This window comes from Malaclemys terrapin, chromosome 11 (genome assembly GCF_027887155.1).
Source record: "Malaclemys terrapin pileata isolate rMalTer1 chromosome 11, rMalTer1.hap1, whole genome shotgun sequence".
Lineage (NCBI taxonomy): Eukaryota > Metazoa > Chordata > Testudines > Emydidae > Malaclemys > Malaclemys terrapin.
This window is the reverse complement of record NC_071515.1, coordinates 49,757,519-49,785,321: the sequence shown is the minus strand read 5'-3', so window position 1 is coordinate 49,785,321 and position 27,803 is coordinate 49,757,519. Positions and strand designations below refer to the sequence as shown.

At 42.0% G+C, this 27,803-nt stretch overlaps 1 protein-coding gene across 1 annotated transcript in view; it reads right to left on the bottom strand.

Moving 5' to 3' along the window:
* The window catches only part of CYTIP (cytohesin 1 interacting protein), a 29,266-nt gene extending 6,362 nt beyond the window's left edge, over positions 1-22,904 (bottom strand). Inside the window, exons 1-6 of the mRNA XM_054043273.1 lie at positions 22,701-22,904; positions 17,850-17,899; positions 17,375-17,429; positions 6,913-7,015; positions 6,674-6,767; positions 3,995-4,064 (exon numbers count right to left, since the gene is read on the bottom strand). Coding sequence (XP_053899248.1) covers positions 3,995-4,064; positions 6,674-6,767; positions 6,913-7,015; positions 17,375-17,429; positions 17,850-17,899; positions 22,701-22,871 — 543 coding nt within the window. The 5' untranslated portion in view covers positions 22,872-22,904. The remainder of the gene's footprint in view (positions 1-3,994; positions 4,065-6,673; positions 6,768-6,912; positions 7,016-17,374; positions 17,430-17,849; positions 17,900-22,700) is intronic.
* Positions 22,905-27,803: the final 4,899 nt, after the last annotated feature.

Below are 27,803 nucleotides of genomic sequence, written 5' to 3'. Positions count from 1 at the left end.
AAAACCTGTACCATTTTACTTTAAGGTGGATGCAATAGGGCCATCTGCAATGATGTAAATGAACTCAGTGTACCTATAAATAGGTAGCCAGACACACCGTTTCCTGATTTACATAGGCAGAAGCTTGATGTTGAATACAAATGCAAATTTTTGCTAATACCACGTGTGTGCAGACATCTGTGTGGACTGTTGTTTCAGGGGCAGTCATATTAGACTACCGCTTCCCTTCTTAATGACTAGAGCTAAGTGGATAACTGCTTTTTGGTTTGGTGGCTGAACCAAAAAAAACCCAAATAAAATTAGTTTCAGGTCGACACAAAACAAACTGAAAAATTTCTTTCTTGCTGCAGTGAAAAACCGTGAGAAAAAAAAATGTTTGGCAATGTTAGCAGCAAGCTTCTAACAAGCACTACTGAACTTTTGCAAATGGTGATTTTCAGAGGCCTATAATTTGGCCAAATCTGGGTGAATTCTCATGAGGGCAGCATGACACCTTTTATTGATTATTCAGAATATCCAAGATTTTCCTTATTCTCATCATCACCACATCAGAGTCCCAGCTATCCCCTAATTATGGTTTCTGGCACCTAATTGAAATTTGGGAGCACTTGGACACTCAAATAAATGATGTGCATCCAACTGTTGCTGCCAAGATCCTAGCTAGACTTCTCTTCAGTTTGTTGGCCCAAAAGTTTAGAACACATCTCTCTAACAATGTGCTTACATGTTCAGTCCCTAGTTCTGTAAAAAGGTTATTTGTACCAATCTGGCAGGTTATGTCAAAAACCAAAACAATTCTTAAACTCTAAATGTGCTTATTCGGTTTGCAGTGTATTTGTAGCCGTTTTGGTCCCAGGATATTAGAGACACAAGATAGGTGAGGTAATAAAAGATATTCCCTCACCCACTTTATCTCTCTAATTCGGTTTATAATGACTCTTCGTACTTGTGGTTACTTATCACATACTTTAGTAGAGTCTCAATTATAGAAGCCTTTTTGGGGACAGATCTTTTATAAACAAAAAATTGGTTTCTTACTATTGTAACCACACTAATATGAAACCAGTGCGCCCAGGCCCACACCCTCTCAATACTTTGATATATGACAACTATTTTGTGAGGTAGTGGTTTTGCACTTCTGGGAAACTATAGTTGATATATTAACCCCCTTCTTGAAAACAAGGCATATAGTTAGAGATGCAGCAGTTTTGCTTTATCAGTGACTTAAGCTTAGAGATGCTGTGGTCTATGCTGTGAGGCCACAGGATGTTCAAAATGACCAGCCCTATTAGCACCATCATGGAGCATTACAATGTGGTCTGCACGGCAGCAAGAGGACTAGCCATTTTGGAAGCAGATAACTGCTTTAATTAAATTCTGAATGAGGGCAGAAAGAGGGGGATGGGGTTAGATTCTGAATCTGGAAGGGGAAAGGAGAGAGATGAATTTCATATTTAACAAATCCACTTAGCAAGGCTAGAGTTCGGCTGCTAAGAAACAGATTGGGGATATTTTAAATCCATCACTGTAAAGTAAGTAGCTCTGTTCCACCTACTGTTTGTCAAATCAAAATGTACATGGGTATATCACAAAGCACAGTAACTTTATGATGTTTTTCTTAGGCTCAGATGCTTTTCAAAGCTTTTAGAGAGAGAGAGAGAGAGAGAGAGAGAGAGATCGATCAATTGTCAGGCAGTTTATCCCAGCCTGTACAACTAACAGTAATGGACTCTGTAGCAGTACTAGTGACTGCCGACATAATAATCAACTACTGTGGTCTCATTAATCACAGCAATGAAATGTCTGGCTCCATGACTTGGCTTATTTCTAGTTCTTTCTGGACTAGGTGGTGGTGGCTGCTTGCATACTTAGATGATTTAATCGAAGTTGGGGTTGCCATTCCAACATCAGGGTCATTTGGAGGTCAAACTCGGGTGGTGGCCCCATGTGATGTAAGCAACGTGCTGGGCATGTGTAGTTCCCCTACCTCCCTCTACCTTCCTAAATCTCCCAACACTGAGGGACAGGGCAGAACATGGTAGATTGCATAAAATCAGCACTGTATATGAAGGAGCTTTGCCTCAGAGCCAGCATTGCAGAGGAGCACCTGGTAAATATTATTATTATTAGAGTAGCTGCATTACATAGCACCCAGAGGTCCCAAAGGAGAGTGAGAGACAGTCCCTGCCTTTATATTCTAAATGAAGACAAAGGAGAAACAGAAGCACAGAGACTTGCCCAAGGAGACACAGCAGGCCAGTGGCAGAACAGGGAACAGAGCCCAGGTCTTCTGACTTCCAGTCCAGTACCCTATCCCCTAGACCATCCTTCCCTGAGAAACCCAAAGAAAGCCCTGTAATTCATTGGGAGATTAGATGTATTTTAATAGTTTTAAACAGGCGCTTTCTACTTACTACTTCTAGGACACTTAAAAAACTTAAATTCTTGACTAAAATTAATCTGTTTAAATTACAAACACTTTAAAGGCCGAGTACTTTCCTTGTAATAAGAGAGTAAGTGGGCACCATTGTGGTCTCAGTTATACTAATGTAAATCTGGAACGTCTCCCCTGAAATCATTAGTGTCACTAGTGAGAGGCAAATCAGGCCCAGCATTATTTAAAGAAAAACAGTAAAGAGGATGGGTCAGATTCTGCTCTCAACTACACCAACTCCAGATATGCTGACACTAGTGAATAGTTTGACTACACCAGACAGGTTTGTTAATTGGATCAACCTGATGACTTAACTTGTATGCATAGGGTATGTCTACACTGCAATTAAAAACCTGCAGTTGGCCCATGTCAGCTGACTCAGGCTTTCGGGGTATGGGTTGTGGGGCTGTTTAATTGCGGTTTAGATGTTCTGACTCAAACTGTGGCCTGAGCTCTGGGACCCTCCCAATTCACATGGTTCTAAAGCCCGGGCTGCAGCCTGAACCAGAATGTCTACACTGCAGTTAAACAGCCCCACAGCCGGAGGCCCACAAGTCCAAGTCAGCTGGCCCGGGCCACTGCTCAGATCTGCCACGGCTCACTCAGTTGGAGTCAGATGTAAACACACACAGACGCATGCTTAAGTTCAGCATGCATTTTTTTGTTTGGTTTTCTGGTTGTTTTTTTTAAACTCTTTATGAATGCCATGTCATGGTACAAAACTGCTGGTGGTATTTGCTAAATACAGATCAAATTAAAAATCATACCAACTCTGTTAATAAAAAATGAATCAAGGTCTGTGTCATAACACCTAGCACTTGCCCATTACTGACACTCACGTGGCAGAGATAATTATAGGTTTACAGAAGTAGAAGTAATTCTATCATCTAAATATTTTAGGTGCTTATATGGCCCTTATCACCATAGTAGTTGAGTGTCTTACAAAAGCCTGTGATGTAGGGAAGTGCTATTATCCCCATTTTTCAGGTAGGCAGCTGAGACAGAGACTTGCCCAAGGTACACAGGGTGTCTGTGGCAAAGCAGAATATTGAACCCCAATTCCCCAAGTGGCAAGCTAGTGCCCTAACCACAGTACAGTCCTTCCTCTCAATCAGTCTTGAAAACATCATCCAGCAGCTTTGGGCTATCCTGAGTCAGCAAACATTCCTTAATTCTACTCCTCACACATACTACGTATGAACAATGTCCCAAGCTAGATGACCTTAAGCAGATGATAAAATGAGGGCCTGGGTATTTTGGGGTTCCCCTGGTGGAGAAGCATCTTCTTCACAAAGACTGCCAACACACCTGGTATCCTCGCTGGCAGTAGAACTAGCAAGGTCAAAGACATAGGAAATGAACTAGCCTCTCAGAACTTGAGGCAGGAGGGGTTGATGCATTTTGGCAGGGCAATGTGAGATGTTGCATTTCCATTGCCTGTTCCTTCTTTGTCTGCAGAAAAATAGATGACTTCGGTCTTCAAGAAGTCAATCTGGCACTTTTTACACATAACATATTTACATGAGACATACCGCACTTAAAAACCACATATTAAATTACCTTCAATAACTGCAGCTTGGTTTCAAGTTCCATTCTCCTAACAATCCTGGCTCCATTAACAGTCTCTAATCTGTAAAGAACAATTGTTTTCATGGCTGAAATGTACAAAGACCATTTAAGCATGTATGGGTATTACATTACTACTATTAGTTAATGTTTATACTGCAGTAGCACACAGAGGAGTCAGTAGGCACAGTATCAGAGGGGTAGCCGTGTTAGTCTGAATCTGTAAAAAGCAACAGAGGGTCCTGTGGCACCTTTAAGACTAACAGAAGTATTGGGAGCATAAGCTTTCGTGGGTAAGAACCTCACTTCTTCAGATGCAAGAGGCACAGTAAATACCCTGAAGAGCTCACAATCTAAAAAGCAAGTGGAATATGGAGGGCTGGGGAGAGGGATGCAGTTAGGATATATTATCTCTCTCAAATCAGGTATTTTAAGGAGTGATGTGTTTCCTGTGTTACAGAGGAATCCAGCCACTTTGTAAAATTCCAAACACAGGAGTGTGGAGAAGCAGGAGAGGATGAAGAGAGAGTATTGGGCCAACATCCAAAGAATGGTAAATATAAAAACGGGGACAAGGAGGTAAGTGTAACAGTCTTGACTAGTTAGTCTTCCTACAAGTTTTACGTCAACAGGCAGTGAGAGAACTAACACTACTTACCACAAAGATCCAAGTGTGTGAGTGTGAGATTGAGGGGGTCTTGTAATGGCCTGGGAATTCTTCCAATGTATCATTCTATAAGTGCCTGTGACAAACAGCTTTGTGCTAATCCACTGCAAGAACCTGCCTACCTCATGCTCAATAGTGCTTGCAAGAGTAGGGTGACAAGATGTCCCATTTTTTAAAGGGACTGTCCCGTATTTAAGCCCTCCTGCAGGTGTCCCGAGTTTTGCTTAAAAGCGGGCAAATTGTCCCATATTTTCTGCCTCCCCTTATCAGTACTGGCAGGTCCTGCTGCTGGCCCGATCCCTGCTTGCCAGCCACCCGCCCACCAGTGGTGAGTGGAGGGGTCCTGTGGCTGACAATGGGGGTGGGTATGCAAGGCTGGTGGGGGGGTGAAGCTGCAGCACGTGGGGCTGGTTGCTCCCCAGTGCTCTGTCAGCACAGCCCCCACTGCATGCTGGCTCTCGGCCAGCATGGCCTTGCCCCCTGTTCCGTTTCTGGCCGGGGCTGGCTGTGAGCTGTGGCGGCCGGTGTGTGTGGGCAAGTGCCAGGCAGCACCTGGTTATGTGTCGCCTGTGCTGCCCACCCATTGACCCTTTACATGTTCCCCTTCTCACTGTTCTCTCCCTGTTTTGCCCTTCTCCCTTCCCCCCAACCCCTCTGCTCCTCCATATCCCCCCTGGCAGGCCGCATCCCACTCCTAGCGCTGTGAGGAGAACCAGCCCCTGGTCAGAGCGCTCAGCTCACCAGCAGCCTGGCTAGCAGGCTCCTTCCTTCCCCCACTGTCTCTGGTTGGGCCAGCACCCCAGGAAAGTCCAAGACCCTCCTGCCCTGGGTCCTGCCCACAGGGGGCACGGGGCTGCTCTAGCCCCTAGGCACCCTCCCCTGCTGACCCACCTCTCTGGCCAGGCTGAATGCTGAAGCCCCTTCAGTCAGGTTCCCTGGGCCCTGGTGCACAATGCATCCTTAAGGCTTAACCCCTTGCTGCCCACACTATAGCCGGGGGACAGGAGGCGGCTGGGTTATGTCGGTGGCCAGCAGCGGCCTGGAGGTGTTAGCTGCCTTCTGACACTGTGTGGGCAGGAAGGGACAAGCTATTTCCAGCCACTGGGGGTGGAGGAGAGAAGAAGAGATGAGCTCTGCAAAGACACAGGCCAGGTTGTCCCAGCAGCAGGGGCGGAGGAGTTGGGGGGGGGAGGGGAGAAGAGGGAAGGAAGCAGCTCCCGTCCCTTCCATCCCTCACAGTGCCAAAAGGCTGCTGCTGGCCACATTCTGGTATGAACCCTGGCAGAAATCTGGGGGGGGGGAAGGGGCATGTGACCCTGATTGCCCACAACCCACCGTGTTGCCTCAGGAAGATGTGATGCCAGATATCAGGAGAGGCAAGTCTGTCTCGGGGGCTCAGGTCAGTCGGTCACTCCCTCCCCCCATATGAGAGAGGTGTATGGGAGTGTGTGTGCGTCACCTCTCCCCATGTGTATGGGGGAGGGGAAGGGTGTGTGTGTCACCCCTCCCTGTGTGAACCCTAAAGTCTTAAAGATAAGAAGAATCCAACTGCTCAGTATTTCTTTTTAACGGGCTCAGTCAACTTGATGTTAATTTGAATGTTTGTACCGCATCATTCTGATTGACTGCCGCGGAACTCACTTGAATACGAGTAATTTTACCAGGTATCCCATATTCACCATAGGGAAATATTGTCACCTTATGCAAGAGCAGGGTTCAATTCTAATTTGGGCAATTACATTCTGCATATTTGATGTGCTATGGTAACGCTGCACTTGTCCCAAACTGTCATGTAGTGCGGCTCTATGATTTTGAACTTGCTATCGTGTTCCTGCCTACAGGCAGAACGGTGGATCTTATTTCATCAGCAGAATTTGATTTAATCTTTTTTGCCTTAGCATCAGAAACAGCAAATGGAGCATCAGGAAACAAGTAAACATTTCTTCTTAGGCTCATAGTGTGAGAAGGGATTAAACTAAAATGTTTGAAAAAAAACACTTAATTACCTTAAATAATTCCCTGAAGATTTTATCAAGTCCACCATTTGCTTGTGACTAAAACCTTCAGTGCTCACTCCATTGATATTGGCTAGAATATCACCTGGTAAATTTAAATACAAATAAAATGAACATCTCAGGTACACACCATTCTTTCCACAGTCTCTAAAACAAAAACTAAATGATACAGAAATAAATGCAAAAGAAACAAACAGAGCCACAAACCATAGGAAAACATGAATAGTTACCTGTTTGCAGGCCAGAAAGATGGGCAGGACTTTCTTCTTGTATTTTGCAGACATAAGTGCATATTTGCAGGGAGCAAGCATTTTGGTGTTGTAATCTACGTGTCTATAAATATCAAATTGACAGTGTTACCAATATTAAAACCTCAAATTCAATGTAAAAAGTTAAATATTGTCTTACAGCTCCATCACTGCACAGTAAGTGTTCATCTTATTTTCATTTTTTTCTTATTTTTTGTATTGCATAATGTTTTATTACTTTTGTTATTATCATAAATGAGAAGTCAGGAAGCCTGGGACAATAGGAACAGGCTATTTCCTTCTTAGGAGAGAAATGAGTAGAAACAGAAAAACAATCAATAAATTATCCTTGTTCATTTTATTTACAATATGTGCCATTCCTACACAACATAGTTTTAAACCTAGATGGCTACTAAACAGTAAAAAGAAAAGTTTAGGCCTATTTATACATTAACCGTAGACAAGAACAACTTTCTGGTTCTAGGCAACCTGGACATAGATTATTCTCTTGTTTACACTACAACAAGCTACCATCTTGTAGGATCCAGTTATAACAGTGTAGAGTCTGACACAGCCTGGGAACATGGTTTTAAACATTTTGGACCCATCTATGGTACCATATTTCAAATGTCATTTTAACCATCAGGTAATATTAGATGAGACAAAAGGCTATTATGAGATAACTGAGAAGCAAGGAAAATTGAACCTACTCTTGTCCTAAGTAATTTTTTAAGCGGTAAAAGCTCCGAGTCCCAAGGCACAACATTGTGACCACACCTGCTCCAAGAAAAAAATAGCTGCCTCTATTTTTTATTTTGAAATGAATATTTATTAAATAATTATAAAAAAAATCAAGCAAAATCCATCATCTGTGTCACATGTACTTCGAAAAATAGTCAGACAGGTCATGTAACTGTAAATACCTAATCAAAATCTCGGTTATCTTGCAAAGACATAAGAAATAACCAGTCCTGTTAGTTGCCTGGTAATATCAATATTTAACCACCTCTTCCTACCACAATTCAGGACTGGAGTTGTGCAAAACATTAATAGTGAAACAACAGTGACACCACCACTTACAATTACCATGTCCGCTTCAGGAAAAAAATTGACTGTGAAAACTTAAACATCACATCTACCCTGATCTCTCCACCGCCATACCGTCCCTGAAATCTAACCACCAGACAGTGATCAAACCAGTAGACAAAAGGGACACCATTGTCATGGACGGCGAATATAATAAGCCAGGGGAGGCTCTCCCATGGCTGCTGGATGCCCAGTTGAGGGAGTTTGGGTGGGGGGAGGGGAGGTGGAAGAGAGAGTTTTTGCTTTATTATGCTCCATGCAGGTTCCAGGGCAGCTGAGGAGGTGGTATGTGCTATTCAGCTTCCTGGGTTCATCAGTAATCTTCCTGGACTCCCTGAACTGATGAACCCAGGAAGTTGAGTAGCAAATACCACCTCCTCAGCCACCCCGGAACCTGCATGGGGCATATGAAAAGCTTCTTCAAATGAAAATGAGAAACATTTCCCTGTGGCTAGGCTGGGGCTCCTCTGGGCAGGTGGAGGGGGCTTGGGGCACCTCCAGGCAGGTGGGGAGGGAGGAAGGCTCAGAGCTTCGGCTAGCCCATGACTCCTCCAGCTGAGGGGGGAGGGCGCTCCAGCTTCTGGCCTGTGCGAGGCTCCTCTAGCCAAGGGGGAGGAGGGGAGGCTCGAGACTCCTCTGAGTGAGTCAGGGTCTCATGGCCCCAGCCGCAGGGGAGGGGCAGGGGGTCTCAGGACTCCGGCTGCGGGGCAGGGAGGGGTGCAGGTGCAGTTAATGAGGCCAACTGACAACTCTCCAACATCCCCTACTATAAAGATCTCAAAGAAGATCCGACACCACACCACAGGACATCATCAAATCCTTCCCCAAACAATTCCAAGAGTAACTCTACAAACTCATTCCCCATAAAATCATCCCAAGGACCTCCTACATGCTTCCCAAGATACAAAAACAAGGGAACACAAGCAGACTCATCCTCTCTGGCCACAGCACTCTTACTGAAGGAATATTGGGACTCATAGGAAACCATCCTCTAACCACTCACCACACAAAGGGCACAACTGACTGCCTTCACAAACTCTGCAACATTAACAACCTCCCTCAGAACACCATCCTCACCACCATGGATGTCACTTCCCTATATACCAACATACCTCACAATGTCAGCATCATCGTCTGCCTCGAAATCTTTACAAGATAATGGACTATCCACCCCAAAGACATCAGCAAACTCATCCATTTCATCCTCACCCATAACAATTTTACATTCAACAACAAACACTTTGTTCAAACCATGGGAACAGCCATGGGTACTAGGATGGTCCCCAATAGGCCAACCTCTTCATGGGCCACTTTGAAGAAGAATTTTTGGACAAACAGCACAAAACCAATGATTCATAGATTCATAGATTCATAGATTATAGGACTGGAAGGGACCTTGAGAGGTCATCGAGTCCAGTCCCCTGCCCGCATGGCAGGACCAAATACTGTCTAGACCATCCCTGATAGACATTTATCTAACCTACTCTTAAATATCTCCAGAGACGGAGATTCCACAACCTCCCTAGACAATTTGTTCCAGTGTTTAACCACCCTGACAGTTAGGAACTTTTTCCTAATGTCCAACCTAGACCTCCCTTGCTGCAGTTTAAACCCATTGTTTCTGGTTCTATCCTTAGAGGCTAAGGTGAACAAGTTCTCTCCCTCCTCCTTATGACACCCTTTTAGATACCTGAAAACTGCTATCATGTCCCCTCTCAGTCTTCTCTTTTCCAAACTAAACAAACCCAGTTCTTTCAGCCTTCCTTCATAGGTCATGTTCTGAAGACCTTTAATCATTCTTGTTGCTCTTCTTTGGACCCTTTCCAATTTCTCCACATCTTTTTTAAAATGCGGCGCCCAGAACTGGACACAATACTCCAGCTGAGGCCTAACCAGAGCAGAGTAGAGCGGAAGAATGACTTCTCGTGTCTTGCTCACAACACACCTGTTAATGCATCCCAGAATCATGTTTGCTTTTTTTTGCAACAGCATCACACTGTTGACTCATATTTAGCTTGTGGTCCACTATAACCCGTAGATCCCTTTCTGCCGTACTCCTTCCTAGACAGTCTCTTCCTATTCTGTATGTGTGAAATTGATTTTTCCTTCCTAAGTGGAGCACTTTGCATTTGTCTTTGTTAAACTTCATCCTGTTTAACTCAGACCATTTCTCCAATTTGTCCAGATCATTTTGAATTATGACCCTGTCCTCCAAAGTAGTTGCAATCCCTCCCAGTTTGGTATCATCCGCAAACTTAATAAGCGTACTTTCTATGCCAATATCTAAGTCGTTGATGAAGATATTGAACAGAGCCGGTCCCAAAACAGACCCCTGCGGAACCCTACTCGTTACGCCTTTCCAGCAGGATTGGGAACCATTAATAACAACTCTCTGAGTACGGTTATCCAGCCAGTTATGCACCCACCTTATAGTAGCCCCATCTAATTTGTATTTGCCTAGTTTATCGATAAGAATATCATGCGAGACCGTATCAAATGCCTTACTAAAGTCTAGGTATACGACATCCACCGCTTCACCCTTATCCACAAGGCTCGTTATCCTATCAAAGAAAGCTATCAGATTGGTTTGACATGATTTGTTCTTCACAAATCCATGCTGGCTGTTCCCTATCACCTTACCACCTTCCAAGTGTTTGCAGATGATTTCCTTAATTACTTGCTCCATTATCTTCCCTGGCACAGAAGTTAAACTAACTGGTCTGTAGTTACCTGGGTTGTTTTTATTTCCCTTTTTATAGATGGGCACTATATTTGCCCTTTTCCAGTCTTCTGGAATCTCTCCCGTCTCCCATGACTTTCCAAAGATAATAGCTAGAGGCTCAGATACCTCCTCTATTAGCTCCTTGAGTATTCTAGGATGCATTTCATCAGGCCCGGGTGACTTGCAGGCATCTAACTTTTCTAAGTGATTTTTAACTTGTTCTTTTTTTATTTTATCCGCTAAACCTACCCCCTTCCCATTAGTATTCACTATGTTAGGGATTCCTTCAGACTTCTCAGTGAAGACCGAAACAAAGAAGTCATTAAGCATCTCTGCCATTTCCAAGTTTCCTGTTACTGTTTCTCCCTCTTCACTAAGCAGTGGGCCTACCCTGTCTTTGGTCTTCCTCTTGCTTCTAATGTATTGATAAAAAGTCTTCTTGTTTCCCTTTATTCCTGTAGCTAGTTTGAGCTCATTTTGTGCCTTTGACTTTCTAATCTTGCCCCTGCATTCCTGTGTTGTTTGCCTATATTCATCCTTTGTAATCTGTCCTAGTTTCCATTTTTTATATGACTCCTTTTTATTTTTTAGATCGTGCAAGATCTCGTGGTTAAGCCAAGGTGGTCTTTTGCCACATTTTCTATCTTTCCTAACCAGCGGAATAGCTTGCTTTTGGGCCCTTAATAGTGTCCCTTTGAAAAACTGCCAACTCTCCTCAGTTGTTTTTCCCCTCAGTCTTGATTCCCAAGGGACCTTACCTATCAGCTCTCTGAGCTTCCCAAAATATGCCTTCCTGAAATCCATTGTCTCTATTTTGCTGTTCTCCCTTCTACCCTTCCTTAGAATTGCAAACTCTATGATTTCATGATCACTTTCACCCAGGCTGCCTTCTACTTTCACATTCTCAACGAGTTCCTCCCTATTTGTTAAAATCAAGTCTAGAACAGCTTCCCCCCTAGTAGCTTTTTCAACCTTCTGAAATAAAAAGTTGTCTCCAATGCAGTCCAAGAATTTGTTGGATAGTCTGTGCCCCGCTGTGTTATTTTCCCAACATATATCCAGATAGTTGAAGTCCCCCATCACCACCAAATCTTGGGCTTTGGATGATTTTGTTAGTTGCTTGAAAAAAGCCTCATCCACCTCTTCCACCTGGTTAGGTGGCCTGTAGTAGACTCCTAGCATGACATCTCCCTTGTTTTTTGCCCCTTTAAGCCTAACCCAGAGACTCTCAACACTTCCGTCTCCTATGTCCATCTCTACCTCAGTCCAAGTGTGTACATTTTTAATATATAAGGCAACACCTCCTCCCTTTTTCCCCTGTCTATCCTTCCTGAGCAAGCTGTACCCATCCACACCAACATTCCAATCATGTGTATTATCCCACCAAGTTTCAGTGATGCCAACAATGTCATAGTTGTATTTATTTATTAGCACTTCCAGTTCTTCCTGCTTATTCCCCATACTTCTCGCATTTGTATATAGGCATCTAAGATACTGGTTTGATCTTTCCTCCCAGTTTTGTCCTGACTCTCCTTTCTCTCTGCCAATATAGCCCACACTCCCTCTTGTTTCCGACCCATCTCCCCAGTCTCCATGTTCCCCACTTACCTGTGGGCTTTGCTCACCTGTCCCTGATAAATACCTGATATTTTCATCTTTTGTACAGACTGTTTAAACTCCCCTCATAGATTTCCACCACAAATTCAACAACCACCACCCATCCACTAAACTCTCTCTGGAACACTCCCACACTAATATCAACTTTCTGGACCACAACAAGCTTTAACAATGTAATCCTACAGACAACCATATACAAGAAACCCACAGATCACCACACCTACCTTCGTAGATCCAGTAACCACCTTAAACACACCAAGAAATCTTATCTACAGCCAGGCATTCAGATACAACAAAGTATGCTCTGAGGAGAAAGCCCAGGATATACACTTTAACACACTTAAAACTGTCTTCACCAAACAAGGACACTCCACCAGACAAGTAGATCACATCATGGAACAGGCCACTCAAATGTCCCAAGAGAACCTGCTTCAATACAGAAATAAAACCCTCTCTGACCAAATACCCCTAGTTGTCACCTGCAACCCTACGCTGGAACCCAACCAGGGTATCATCAAACAATTACAACCTATACACAATGGGGACCCCATCCTGAAAGAAATATTTCCTGACCCTCTACTTCTGGTCTTCAAACAACGCCCTCTTCAAGCTCATCATCAGAAGCAATTTCCCCACAGACCAGGACACACCAATTCAAAGAGGCACCAGACCCCGCCAGAACAATAAATGCAAAACCTGCAGGCATATCTCCACTGCTGTGATGATCAACAGTCCCCACAACACACCTTTCAAGACCTACACAAGGTCCTACACGTGCCTATCACAACATGTGGTGTGCCTCATCCAGTGCACTAAATGCACCAATAACAATGTGCGTTAAACCAGACAATCAATACGCTCTCAAATGAACTCACCCAGGAAAATGATAAAACACCCTATCACTTGTGCGTGAACACTTTTCACAAAGCGATCACTCTATATCTGACCTATCAGTCCTCATTTTCAAAGGAAACCTGCACAACACTTTCACAAGGGAACTTAAATTCATAATCCTGCTAGACAATAACAATCATGAACTGAACAGAGGCACTGGATTTGTGGCTCATTACAACAATCTGTAACCTACTAACCCCCTCTTTTTGTCCTATGACTCAGAGGTGTTAACGGGCCACTTTGTCTTGAATGGTCAACTACAATACTGTATGTGCTAACTCCTTATGCTAAACAATGTGTTCCACTTTGCATTTGGCTGTCACACTCAGACAGTGCTTAATTTGTAATGAAAGAGGTACCAGGACTCATGCAATTAGGTATTAAAGCTTAAGCAATTTTTTTACATTCATAACTGATGCAGCAAACCCAGAGGTGCTGGGGCTATGAACTGCCAAGTCTAGGCCTGGCACAAATTAAGCACTGCACTCAGTCTCAGAGTACCTGTCTCAGACCTGAAGAGGAGTTCTGTGTGAAACTAAGACAGCCAAAACCCACACAATTCTGAGTTTCATTACAACCCTAAAATCCTCGGCAGGTTCACAAATTTTTCCAATCACAACATGGATCAAATGGTGAGCAAACCTGGCATGAGTTTCTAGCAAACCTGGGCTTATTTACTTATTCACGAAGAAACTATGCAACTCAGTGATTTCAACATTAGGCACAACTTAATGCTTTCAGCTAAATCCAATATTCCAAGTGAAACTCGGGAGTTTCAGAATCACACCAGTACATGCCATTTAACATTGTCCTACCAGACTGAAAGTTTATACTAGCCTGAGAAATATTATCTAGCTATTTAGGCCTCAATCTTGCACACACATGTATGTACATTAGTAACTTTTTAGACACATGCATGGTCCCATTACAACAATACTGATTGCCGTAATCTGATTACAACAGACTGAGACCATAAATGGGAAGTACTGGTAGAATCGTTCAAATGGGCAGAAACTTTCAAATGCAAAATTTTCACTGTAATTCTCATAAACCACCTGCAAATGGTAGCATAGAGATTCATATAGTCCTATTCGGGGATGCCTAAACTCACACTTGATCTTAGCCAAAAGGAAGGCTAAATCATCCTGTAATAATGAAATAGAATATCAAGGTTGGAAAGGACCTCAGGAGGTCATCTAGTCCAACCCTCTGCTCAAAGCAGGACCAATCCCCAGACAGATTTTTGCCCCAGATCACTAAGTAGCCCCCTCAAGGATTGAACTCACAACCCTGGGTTTAGCAGGCCAATGCTCAAACCGCTGAGCTATCCCACATAATCACATCTACACAATGTAAAGACTTCAGGCCAGATTTTTTTTAAAAAGATGCTTAGGTGTTGCTCCAGTCAGTGTTGCAAAGCCTAAGAATATGTCCACACTGTAGCTGGAGATGTAATTTCCAGTTCAGGCAGAAAACCCCATGCTAGCTCTAATCAAGCTATCGCACTAAAAGCGTAGCTGTGGTGGCAGGATGGACAAGCCACCCTGAGTACAATTCCATCTGACACCCTGGGTATGTAGTCAGGGCGGCTAGTCTATCCTGCGGCTCATGCCACCACAGCTACACTTTTATTTTTAGCATGGTAGTTTAATCAGAGCTAGTTCTAGCAAGGGTGTATCTACCTGAGCTGGAAGTTACACCTCCAGCTCAAGTTCAGACATACCCTAGCTGACATAGGAGCAGGGGTGCTGGGACAGTGGGGGTAGGGGGTCATGGCCCCATCACTTTTTACTGGCTGTAAAGGCGAGCCAAAGAGGGAGGGGACAGAGAGGAGCAAGCATGGGGTGGGGCCTCGGGGGAAGGGGCAGCATGGGGGAGGGCCACGGTTCGGGTGCCAGTGGTCCTTCCACACACACTTGTAGGGAGCTTCCACCGCCACTGCTTAGGAGCCTAAGTCTCGTGTGCAGAAGTGATTTAGGCTTTTAGGAGCCTACGTCTTATTGAAAGTCAATAGGATTTAGGCTTCCTAAGAGCCTAAATCAATTCTGAAAATGGGACTTAGGTGGTGCAATGGCAAGTGAAGTAACACCTAAATACCTTCAAAATCTGGACCTAAATCAACCTATTTCAATACCAAACAGATACTGGCTTTTTATAGACCAGGCTATCAAGTGAGAGCTCACAGACAATGTACATTCAGGAAGATATGCCAAGAATAATTATTTTTAATCTGAATGCCACAAATAATGAAAACCTGCCCTGTCAATTCATACAAAAGCTCAGTAATTGACTCAATTATCTTCACTTCTAAAAGCTCTCCACTATTCCTGACCCGAATACTTACACACTCATTAGTCACAGAACTAAGTCAGAAAAAGTTCTGCTTCTCCTAATACACTAATTTGGCTGAAAAAATTATTTATTCTCTGTGCATAAATATGGGAAATGCTTCAAAGATGTACAACAACAGCACTGTAAATAAATGGGTGGTTTCATTCCTATGTATTGCAAGTGGGGAACCAAATCCTTATGTTCTCAAATAAGCCTAAATGCTTGATGCTTCCTTGAGAACATTTCTAAATTTATTATTTATATACTCTGCTAAATATCTATCTTATTTATCTCACACCGTTAACATCAGTGATGTATTTTAAAGCTACAACCATGCCACCCACAGTAATTATACAAAATGATAAATGGACGCAGATAAAGACTACCAGTATATAAACAAATACTGTACACATGTGTGTGTGTATAGATTAGAAATACAGTATGAGGAGGTTTTCTGTGATACTTGTATTAGACAACTGCCCTCAAAATTGCATCAGTTTTGTTTTCTAGTGATCCAGATCAAAGTATTAAAGTAGTCAGCTGAAAGAGGAATAGCAAAGATTTATATCTCCCAAAATTTATAAGAAATCTGCAAAGGCCTGCCCCTGCAATCCTAGATGACCTCTGTGAGTAAACCTTACAGGATCAAGCTCTCAACTTATTATGAACCATAAGTAATTTTATTTTATTTTTATTATTTAATGTATTTATATTGACTATTGTATGTGTGTCCTTCTCTCCCTATATATATATATATATATATATTATACATATATATATATATGTATGTGTGTGTGTATATATATATATATACACACACAAACACACACACACAGAGTTATTTTTAAGTAAATTGCATGAAAAGTAAAATAGTTGAACTTAGTATGCTCATTATTATTATTTTAAAAATTCTTAATGTAGTTCCTCTATACACTTACTTCCAAAAATATATCTACTTAAAGTTTAAAAAGAGATTTTAAAAAGACAGTACAGTGTTTTCAGAAGAGAGCATGTGTGTGTTATTTTCCCATAATGGATCAAATATTTATATTTGATACTTGTTCTTTATCCCTTCCAAGTTTGCACTGAACTCTGTATAAAGGACATTTTGCTGTTTCCCCTCAATGTCCATAAGGAAATCCCATACAAGTTAGATACACACATTGAGGCTATAGAGAAGCGATCCCTGAGTTGGGTAACATAAGTGTCTAGAATACTTATATAGCAGCGTTAATCTAAAGAACTTTAAAACTATTAATTCTCACAACATCTCTATGAGGCAGGTAAGCACCATCGTTACCCATTTTTCAGATGGGTAAACTTAGGCCAACGTAAGTTATATGACTTGTCTAAAGTTACTCAAGAAGTTAGTGACGGGGGTGGGAATTGATATCAGGAGTCCTCTTGCTTTCTAACCCTCTATTCTAATCAGCTGACAACACCCCCTGCTTTTGGCAACAAGAAGCATATTGTGGATTCAGAAGGAGGATTAAAACAACCATGTCATGGAATAGGAAGAGCCATGGAAGTTGAGGGTATCTGGATCTAGCGTTTTGTTTTGGCCCATAATAAAGATAAGGCCACCTACAAATGTGGGATCTGGATTCAGATCCGAATCTCTTTGAAGTTCAGGTGTAATGGCTGGTGATCAGAAGATTTGGTCTGTGTCCTTCTCTATTTGTAAACCCTTTGAAATCCATCACATTCCGGGTCCATCAGTTCAATTCGTCATGAACACAGACCTATCATAGTCAGTGAATTAGATAATCTATATTCACAGTGCTGAAGACTCACCTCAATTTCAAATCCAAATGTTTCATTATCTTCTTTGACAATAGCAAGAAGCCGTCTGTAAGAAAAATACATAAATCTGCATATAAAGAACACAGCACCCTATTTGGGGGGTTTATTTATTACTAAGAAATGCAAAATGCCGCTATTTATCCAACTGTGACATATCAGCCCTATCAACAGTCTAGATTCATGGCATGCACATTTACAGACAGTCATAAATCTTAGGAGCCCTTCCTCTCAATATTCAAATTACTTTTTAAACCCACCTGCTCTACACTGCTTGCTAGCTACTGTGTGCGAATGAACCACCATTCTCTGTCTGGTATCTGTGCTGTACCTACTCTTTGCGGTTAGATTGTAAGCTCTTCAGGGAATGGCTTTTATTTCATTTTCTGTTTTATATTTTTACTATCCATACATCTATAGCACAATATAAATCAGAGCAAGTATTATAGTAAAAAGCAAATCTCTTTACCTTTGTGGCTCAGAAGAGTCACTTAAGGAACTTGATCTGGTTAAAGCAAGCTGGAAACAGAAATAAAGTTTGCCATTGTCAATATGTCCATACATTTAACTTTACATATACAATGAATAAAATCAACAAGTTAACAGAAAACTACACCCTGTATCCTACGGGAGGACAGAAGGTGTTACTGCTGCCTAACCTCCCTCGGTGTTCCCACTGGTGTAGGAGCAGGTGCAGAGTGATTAGGGGATGTGCTGAATCAGGGCATCTCACATACACTCTCTCCAGCCATTCCTGGCCACTTTTGGGATTGCATTGGCTGCACGCAGGTCCCCTCAGTAGAGGAGAGAGTTTGTAGCCACTTTGCAACCTCTCCCCAGCAGTTTTCATCTTGTGGGTGCTGTACCATAGGTAATGCCTAAAAAAACAATATAAGCCTGAGATGAATCTAGTCCTAAAACTATATTGGGTAAGGGAAGACCAGAATAGAGAGATCCCGTTCAAGGTCTTGGTACCACCATCCAATGGTTGGCACTTGGGTGGTCTGTTAGTCATGCATGAATTCAACAGCAAGGTTCAGTATTCTCCATAGATCTGTTGTAAATAAAATCCCTCTGATCTTCCATACCATTCCCAGTCTCTGTGTCATTTCCAAATGGAATGATGAGGGAAGAGACATGTCTCTGGGAAGTTTGGTAGATTACGTAGTACTGTACCAGTCAATAACAAAGGCACTTCTGACGCTACATCCCTCAGTAATAAACACACAGTGGCAAGTGGGAGCGGGTCAGACAGAAGAGAGAAGAGATTTCATTTTGTTAAGCCGTCTCTAGGTCCATAGCGATGGAGCTGAATTACAGAAAGGTAAACTATAAACAAACTGGATTTAATTTGAAATAAAAGTTTTAATTAAAACAGTAAATCTGATCAACCTGATGAAAATGACAACTGTAGAACCTCAGTTTTAGAAGCTAAATATAAGATTGCAAACCAATTTCCATTCCTCTTCAAATCCATTTTTTTAAAGCTGGCTGGCTACTTCTAATTAATAACTGTCAATATATAAACCTGTCTGCTTTCTAGGGCTGACTTACCATTTCATGTGTAACACTCAGTGCTTTTACAGGTCATTCATCATACATTGTTTCAGTATTGTTATGATACAGAAAGTCACTGGTAGGAGAAACATTTCCAAATGGGTGTGAAAGTCACTTAATATGATCTTTCCAGACTCTTTGATACAAAGTGGAAATACGCAGTTTCTGAATCTAACATGTGAAAACATTTTGGACATGATATACCCTTATGTGACTCCAGTGTTATGCCACTTTAAAATCTGCAATAGTCCTCCACAGGAAATCTGCAATGAATCAAGCCTTATTTAAAAAACTCTCCAATATCTGTATAGCCAAATGTCAGGCATGAACCTGCTGCTAATAGGATAAAGATGAAACCCATTGATATATTGTGTTACCACTGGCCAATGGAAGCATGAGGTAACTCACAGCACACTTTTGTACTGGAAATGGCCACCTAGTACCTTTGTGATCAGCTTTCAAAAGTTCGGGAACCGGTGCCCTTAACACCAAAGCCCTGGAGGGGTATGTAACTTGGTTAAGCGATGACTAGTATACCTGCTGAAGAGTTTGAAGGCTGTAAACATAATGGAAGGGATTGTTTAGGGTATTGAAAGCAGTTGTAATTAAAAGTAATGGGCTGAGACTATGAAGAGGGAAAATTTAAGCTGAATTATAAGAAAATATTTTTGAGATTGAGACTGGTTCGACTGTGGATTCCACCCCCCATCACTCCACCCCCCAATTGAAGTGCTGGGAGTTTAATTGCTTGGGACATTTTAAACTGGAAAGGACAATAGACCGTACTCTGTAGGGGGAAACCCTGCACTGGTCGAGTAGCTGAAGTGTTTCCTATGATTCTAGAAGCTATTTTGCATAATGTAGGAATGCCATGTGACAGTATTTTGTGGAACTTTCAGATAGGAGGAATGACTCTTAATGTTCACTGATAGGGCTTTGGAACAGAGCCTGGAGCTGGAGTGCGGAGCAGCTCCAGAGCAGTGAAGTTGCAGGTTTTTGCCTGGAGCTGGAGCAGAGCCGGAGCACAGCTCCAAAGCCCTGACTGATATTGTGGAAATTATACTGCTGTGCACTACGGAAAATGTACAACCTGATCAAAGTCTGAGCTGTGCAGGTCTGAACACCCGCTCTCTGCAATCAGGCACAGCCTAGCCTACACATGGCCAGAATCCACAGGCCCCAGACATGCTATCTTACTAGGAGGTTGTAGGTGTATCACAAATGCATTATTTGGAATGATGTTGGGAGCCATATAATGTACATGAATCATGCAGTGTGTTTTTCAAAACATTTGGGAACCCTTCCAAATGCAGTCTGAAATATGTGGAGCTCCAAGGCCAGTAAAGGGCATGGGCAGGGCTAGTTCTAGGGGCAGGAGAGCAAGGCAGTCATCTTCCAGGGCATGTTGAACTGCTGCGCCACTCAGTTCTTATTTTCTTTTCCTCTAAGGCAGGGGGGCAGGTGCTAAAAATATTTTCCATCCTGTCCAGCAAAATGGGTAGGGCTTCTCCTGGGGTAGGTAGTTCTAATCAGAGTTAATATTTTTATCGTGCCAACAGTGTATTTTAATAGCACAAATACTTTTTACACGTCTCTGGCACCTTCCAGTGGAGGTCTTGAAAGCATTTTACAAACATTAATACTTAACACCCTGTGAAAAGGAGAAGAGCTCTGTGTAAGCTCAAAAGTGTCTCTCTCTCACCAACACAAGTTGGTCCAGTAAAAGATATTACCTCACCCACCATATCTCACCCCATGAGAAACTCAAGTAGAATGATCCCTGTTTTACAAATGGGGAAACTGAGGCAAAGATAATTAATTGACCAAGATCACACAAGAACCAGCTGAACCACCAGCAGGACTCAAATCTTTTTGACTCCCACTCTTGTGCCTTTACCACAAAGCCACTCTGATCTCTGCCAGCATTCATCCACAAGTAGCCAAATGGGCCTATTACCTTCTCCGCTGACACCAATGAGAAATAGAGATACATCAAAAGAACAAACCACCTGGGCTGGGATTCAGAGGCCCTCAGTTTTGGCTAACTCTGCTCCCATTGAAGTCGATTTTCCATCATCTTCAATTGGAGTAGAATTAGGCCAATGCGGAGCACTTTTGAAAACCCCACAATAGGAGTATTGCACCCACACAGCGGTACTTCCGGGAGTGCTGTGATAGCAAAGGAAATGTTGATTTGCTAATGCTAATTCCAGCATTTCTAAAAGCAGATCTAAGTTTCACCGGGAATTATTGGGGTGACTAAATCCCCATGTGTGAGCAGGTATAGGAGTGTCTGTGTGACACCACTCGTTAGAGGAATACTCTTATCTCCATGCACGGTGGAGTCCAACAGCATACACACATTCACGGGGCCAGAAAACCATAACTTGATATTTCAGGCAAATAGAAAAGTATTTAAGAAATCAGGAAGGATTCTGAAAAGGGCTAACATTAATTTTAAGCAAAGATTCTTGCCAAAATGTAGATTACAAATGAGGAACTACTGGCCTGTATCACAAAAATGTCTATGGACTGCAAGTTAACATAATAAAACATATGACAGACTTCAGAGGGATAAAACTGTGCCTCATCATAAAACAACCATCTCTGTACAAATCTTATTTCAGAAACATGTATTTGTTTTTGGGGAGGAGTGTTAGATGTAGGTTGTTTGTGAGAGTTAAATATGCACATAACTTTAAACTGATCTACTTCTCTAAAGTATCCATCAGATATGTAATTCTTTGCATAGGGTGGTTCTCATAGCAAATACATGTGTTGCAATTTATTTTTAACAAACATGGTCACCTCACAACCGTTACTGTAGATGTTCTCTCTAAATCAGGCATGATTGCCATAGAAAACTGTGCCTATCACAATCATCAACAGCATTCCACAGAAATATATTAATCTGTCTAGTTCTGGTTCTGCTTTATCTTCTCCAGGATTGTACAAAGAGAAGGATTAAGCGCAGTTATATTGTTATACAAAGTGAATGCTTAAGTGCACAATCAGTATGCACATATTCTTTGATAATTTGTGTTAATGTGTTTTATGTACTTTCAATTTAGACTGCTTTACATTCGATTGTTAGATATATCCTATAAGTGCTTATTTGCCAATTCAAAGCATTAGCAAGAATAGAAACGGGCTTTCTTAAAAGTCAATTACAAACAGAAATCTGTCATGCTCTGAAAGAAAAAGAAAGAAAAACAAAGAATATTGTATTGAGAAACAATTCAAATCAGAATCACTTCTAGCAAAATACTTTAAACCAGATGGACACAACTAATGAGAGGTGCTTTCAATCATAGATGTGGAAGGCAGTTCATGAGGGAACCAAAAGCCCAAATACTGGAGCAAAGTAAATTAAACTATCAGAAACACCCAGAAATCAAGAGTCTTCTCAACACAGCTGTAAACAGAACAAACCCTAATGCAGTACAGCTAGGGACTTAGCTGCAAAAGAACTTTATGTTCCGAGTTGCCCTAGAAACTTACCATATTAGTGTTTCGTTTTAAAGGTTTTAATCACAATCCAAGAAAACAAATTCCCCTTGGTGTAATTCCACTGACTGTATTAAAGTTAAACCAAGGTTGAATGTGGCCTGCTACATTCTACAACAAACCTTTAAAAATCACATGTTGATAACCTTGTAGCTTACACTTAGAAATAAAAAAAATAAAAATAAAAAACACAGAGAAACAATTATCTGTCCTGCAAAAACTGGACCTTCCGCAATGTCAAAACCTGAAAACATACCTGTTTGCGTCCCCTTGGTAACGTTCCCACTGTGTTTGCCAGACTCTGAATTCTTCTATTATCCATCTGGGGACTGCACATTGGATCCAAGTAAGGTGTGTAACTTGGACTAACGCAGTAGCCCACAAAATTGGCATTCCGGTTTTGCTGAATGAGCTTTCTTAAGGACATGTTGGACGAAGGGCACTTAGACTGGCATTGCTAAAGAACATTGCTTGGCTGAGGAAACTAAAACTATAACCTCCTCTGCACACAATCAAAAGTAGCAAACAGAAAGAGCCCATGTGACTTGTGGTTTAGGTGCATGTTACATAAATCACTTCTTGCAGATCGCCAACATTACTCAATGTTTTTTTAAGCTCATGGGAGAGCTAGGAGATGCGTTTTGCAATTAAAGAAATCTGCTTGTTTTTCCACGCCTGGATACAAGCAGAACTCACATCATGCAGTTTTTATGTTCTGTGATGGTTTGTGTTTAAAAGACCATCTTGCTTTAGAAAGGTCCCTGAATTTGACATTCATTCTTACATTTGCTCCATGTCCCTTCATATCCCTCAAATTATCATTGACATAAAAAAAAAATGTTTTTGCAAATAATGACTTCAGTGAAGATTTAGGGACATCAGAAAGAATTAAAAGGACTTGTCGGAAAGTATTCACTGCAAGAAAGCACTATTCCTGCACAGTGATGCTCTTAAAAGAGAAATTGCATTTTGCTGTTAATTATCAATTCTGTTCCAAAAAGAAAAATTTATGTAATTCCAGGCAAGCAGGAAGGCGATACCAGGCAACCCATAGATAGAGCCATGAGGGGAGGAGGAGCATGCCAGTCAGTTCACAGTCAGAGAGGGCCATGGCATGAGGATAAAGTTAGGTATTTCACAGCTCATGGTCAGCTTGCTGGTAGGTGGGGCCTCAGAAGGATGGTGACACCAGGCAAGCCACAGACAGACAAGGAAGTCAGAAAACTGTTCCAAATTGGTCCCCCAACAAGTGGGCTCAAATGGACAGGCAGCACTATAGCTGATAAAGGCACTCCAGAGGTCCCAGAGGCAGAGGTGCTGGAACAATTTGTATAGTGGGGATGCTGAGAGCCAGTGGACCAATTTATACACCCTGTATATGATGGAAACCACTTCAAGCCATGGGGTGTAACAGCAACCCCAACACCCCTAGTTTCAGCACCTCTGAGGAGGCTCTACCACATATATCACCCATCAGTCTGTCACTACATACACTGCATACTCACAAGATATTGAGCACCGTATTGCAAACAATGGCTCAGACTCTCTCCCCTGATACAAAAGGGCACGATACAGGTTGTATGTGGCCAGATAGAGAGGATCTCTCAGCTAGTGTAAAGTCAGAGCAGGACTGGGACCACCATTCACTTGTACATAGGCCGCCACACAGATGGTTGATTTTTGTAAATATCCATAGCTTGAAGATGGGATTTTATAACTGGTTCCTTTTCCTTGCACATTTTCGCTGGTATTGTTTCCATTTGCTGCTGGGACATGTGAATGGGTCACAGTTGGTTGGGGTTGTTTTGTTTTGGGTTTTTTTATTCTCTGTTTTTTTTAAACTTCCTAGCGCAGCTTCTTCACTGCTTGGTTCTCAAAATATTTTATTTATGGGGAAACAAAGAAGTCCATAGACCACAATTTCAGAAGTACCTCACAAATAGAAAAGGGGCAAATAACATTTCATAAACCCAAATTTGAGAGAGCCCAGCTACCAATTGGCTACAGTTAAACAGTTCAAGAAGAGAAAGGGGATAGAATACAGGAACTTTCCAAACACTCCCCTCCTCTCCCCCCCCCCCCCCCCCACAAAATTATCTTTGTGTTTTTTATAGCTCCTGTATAAAAGTTGACATTACCACTTTCAGACATCAGCAAAGCAGAAAGATGGAGTGTGAAGATGTCAATACTAGTATAATACAAGCCTGAGATGCTTGCCAGATCCACCAGCCTTACCTCCTTTGAACCTAACAGCCGAAAACGTGTGAGAGAAAACAAGGAATTACCTAGGCTTCACCAGAGTTCTGAAGCTGATTAACGCAAGAAATCCTGTCTAGCCTGTCAGCCCAGAACTGCTGCTCTGCCAAGAATGCCATTTTCTGATGGCCAAAACCAGCCTCTGGGGGAGTCTGAATGGTCTGATGGAAGTTCTCTGAAATTCACTTTCATTTTTGTTCAATGTATGAAGATGAACACTTGAGACTCATGGATGAGTGTCAAACAAACATTAAAGTCATCAGGATTTGTCATCTATAGTGGTTAGTACTAGCATGCTCTTGAGATCTTGAACAGAAGATTTAGGGCTTCAGACTATCACAGAATCTCAGAAGTTACATTATTTTTTCTCAATACGTCCTTCCTATGTACCTTTAAAAAAAACGTGTGTGTCTGGAATACCCAGCTACCAAAAGGAAATTCCAGCACATAAAATCAAAAGGGTCATGCATCGCACAGAATATGGATAGTGGTGAGCTAAGTGCAAAAAGGTTTAAAGAACTCTGCCAAAACTTCTGACTAGGGCAGAAGTTACAGATTCTAATTCCTCTCATCTTCTGCTAGCCACATGGATTTCAGTGCATTCTTTTTAGTATGCATAATGCAGGGGGGAATCTGATACAGTGTTTGATTTAGATCTGGTTTGTACTTCCCTTTTACTTGTTCAGTTTTAGTAAAATGCTCTGGGGGAGAGTGGAGTGAGAGTGGAATCTCTCAAAAAAGATAACTGACTTTAAATGATGCATTGTGGAAGACACAGCAGCCATATATTCATTTTAAAGCAGAGACCTGCTCCCTTTATCATCCTGAAATAGAAAGACAAAACAGAAGCTTAAAGTCAGTAACAATGTATTTGGGAAGTGGTGAATGGGGCCCCCCTTTCAAATATATAAAGCAAGTAGAATGTAATTGCTAGCAGAATTCATTTTCTTAGCTGTTGTTAATCTCTTTTCAGATGTAGTAAGTCCATTTTCCCACCTATCTGATCTGAACTCAGCTGTTTCCAGTGTCTAGCTCAAAAGGAGATTTGCCTTAGCTCTGGTTTCCTGTACAACTGTGAATCAACTGACAACCGGCCACAAGCACCAGAGTGTGAAGAGCAGTAAGGCCACCTTCAAGATGTTCTTTGCACAGCAGCACGTACGTGAATTCTTCAAGCTACTCTAACGTAGTGGTTCCCAACCTGTGGTCTGCAGACCCCCCAGGAGTCCACGGACTATGTCTAAGGGGTCCATGAAAGACAGACTGAAAACTGACTGAACAATTTTCAACTCTACAGACAATAGATTTTCAAAGGGGTCCGCACCTGCATTTGAAATTTTGTAGGGGTCTGCAAATGAAAAAAGGTTGAGAACCACTGCTTTAATGGATATCTGGGGAAACATCTACTTCACATAATCACCATTAGAATTGCTAGGGAATACCCTTATTCTTTTTTTTTTTTTTTTTTTTTTTTTAAATATAGGGTCTGATCTTGCATTCCTTCTCAAGAAAAATTCCCAGTGACTTCAGGACAAACCCAGAGTGTTCTGCAATAGTACTACAAAACATGGCAGGTTACAAGTGTGTTGTTATATGCTTTTGGACAATTACTGTATTGTTTTAAAAGTTTGCAGCAATGTAGAGCACACAATCTTTTGTGCTAGGAAGGAAACCTCGAATGGCTTGAAGTATGACTTGAACTACCTAGCATTCATTTTACATACTGAAGAGATTTGAAGTTTCGTCCAACCACTTCCCAGACATTATTCTAAAGTCCTTCACATTCACAAATCCTTTCCTGTGGTGCTTGTATACTAGTGCTGTTCAAAACAAACACCAGCGAAGACAAGTTTCAGTAGCACAAAAAGTTTTTGAAAGGCAGGTGGTCAAATCACCAAAACCAAAAAAAGTCACAAAAATGTGAAATCAGATTTAAGACAGATAGGAATTTCCAGACTGGCAAAATTACCAATGGGCTACAAGTGGCCAGTTCTTGATGCTTCGGAGAAAGGTGCCAGGATCCTCACAAATTGACTTGTTTATTTAAATCAATGTAAGATTTCTAAAATTTCCTAAGCACTGATAGCCTACACAAGACTGTCCACACCATTTAAAGTCCCATGCAGGGTCTGCATAGCAGCTGCAAAGCAGATGCCTATGTGCCATGGAAGAGGTCTTTATGCTGGCTCCAAACACTACCCCAAATTTGTTTTTAAATGGTGGTATTATCGTGACATTTGCTGCCATCATATTGTTCACTCTGCTTTTGTGTTACACCCCTTCCTCCATTCTGTGTCCATCTGCTACTCTGTGTTTATATGGTGCTAGTACAGTGAAGTCTGGATCTTGGTTGGTCCCTAGCACTGCCAAAATAAACAAAAATATTGATAATGAATCTGCTTTTGACCCAGATTCTCCACACAGGCCCTGCTGTTCCAACCCCTAGGTTAAAACAGTGACCATGGAATAACTGTACTGTAGTACCATGGCCTGCCCATGAGTTGGGGGTTGAACTCCATCATCCAAATCCAATGTCTTTTGCAGTCACTGAATTTTTCCACAGACTTTCCCAGGCCTTAAGTTTCCTGCACAAGCCCAGCTGCTGGATGTGCACAGTGGTGAAATCCAACCAATTACTTACTGGGGGGGGGGGGGTGTTTTGTTTTTTAACCAGTTTCACAAATTTTTGCCCAAGTTTGCAGATTTAATTCAGAAAAATGTGTGAAGCAAATCAGATATTCCCCAGATGCACGATACAGCTCATCTGTTTCAGCCACTTCTTCCCTGTCTTCTACAAGTTCCTGCTCTCCTAGCATTACCAGAGGGTGACTGTGTGTCACAGAAACCCTACCCGCAGATTTAAGTTTCTTCATGATGTTCTAACCTTGGCGCTGATGCTGTTATTTTCTTGTACTTGGCACAGATGGAGTCTTTTCCCTTTATGTATAATGTGGATAGAGATGGGCCCAAATCATAGCCCAGAGCAGAACATAGAACTTTGGTGGGGTTACAAGCTGGATCCGGATTGGACTGAGCTTTGCTGCTAACCCTTATCTCCATAATGGGCCATGCTGACTCCTGGCTCTAAAAGAACCAAACCCAG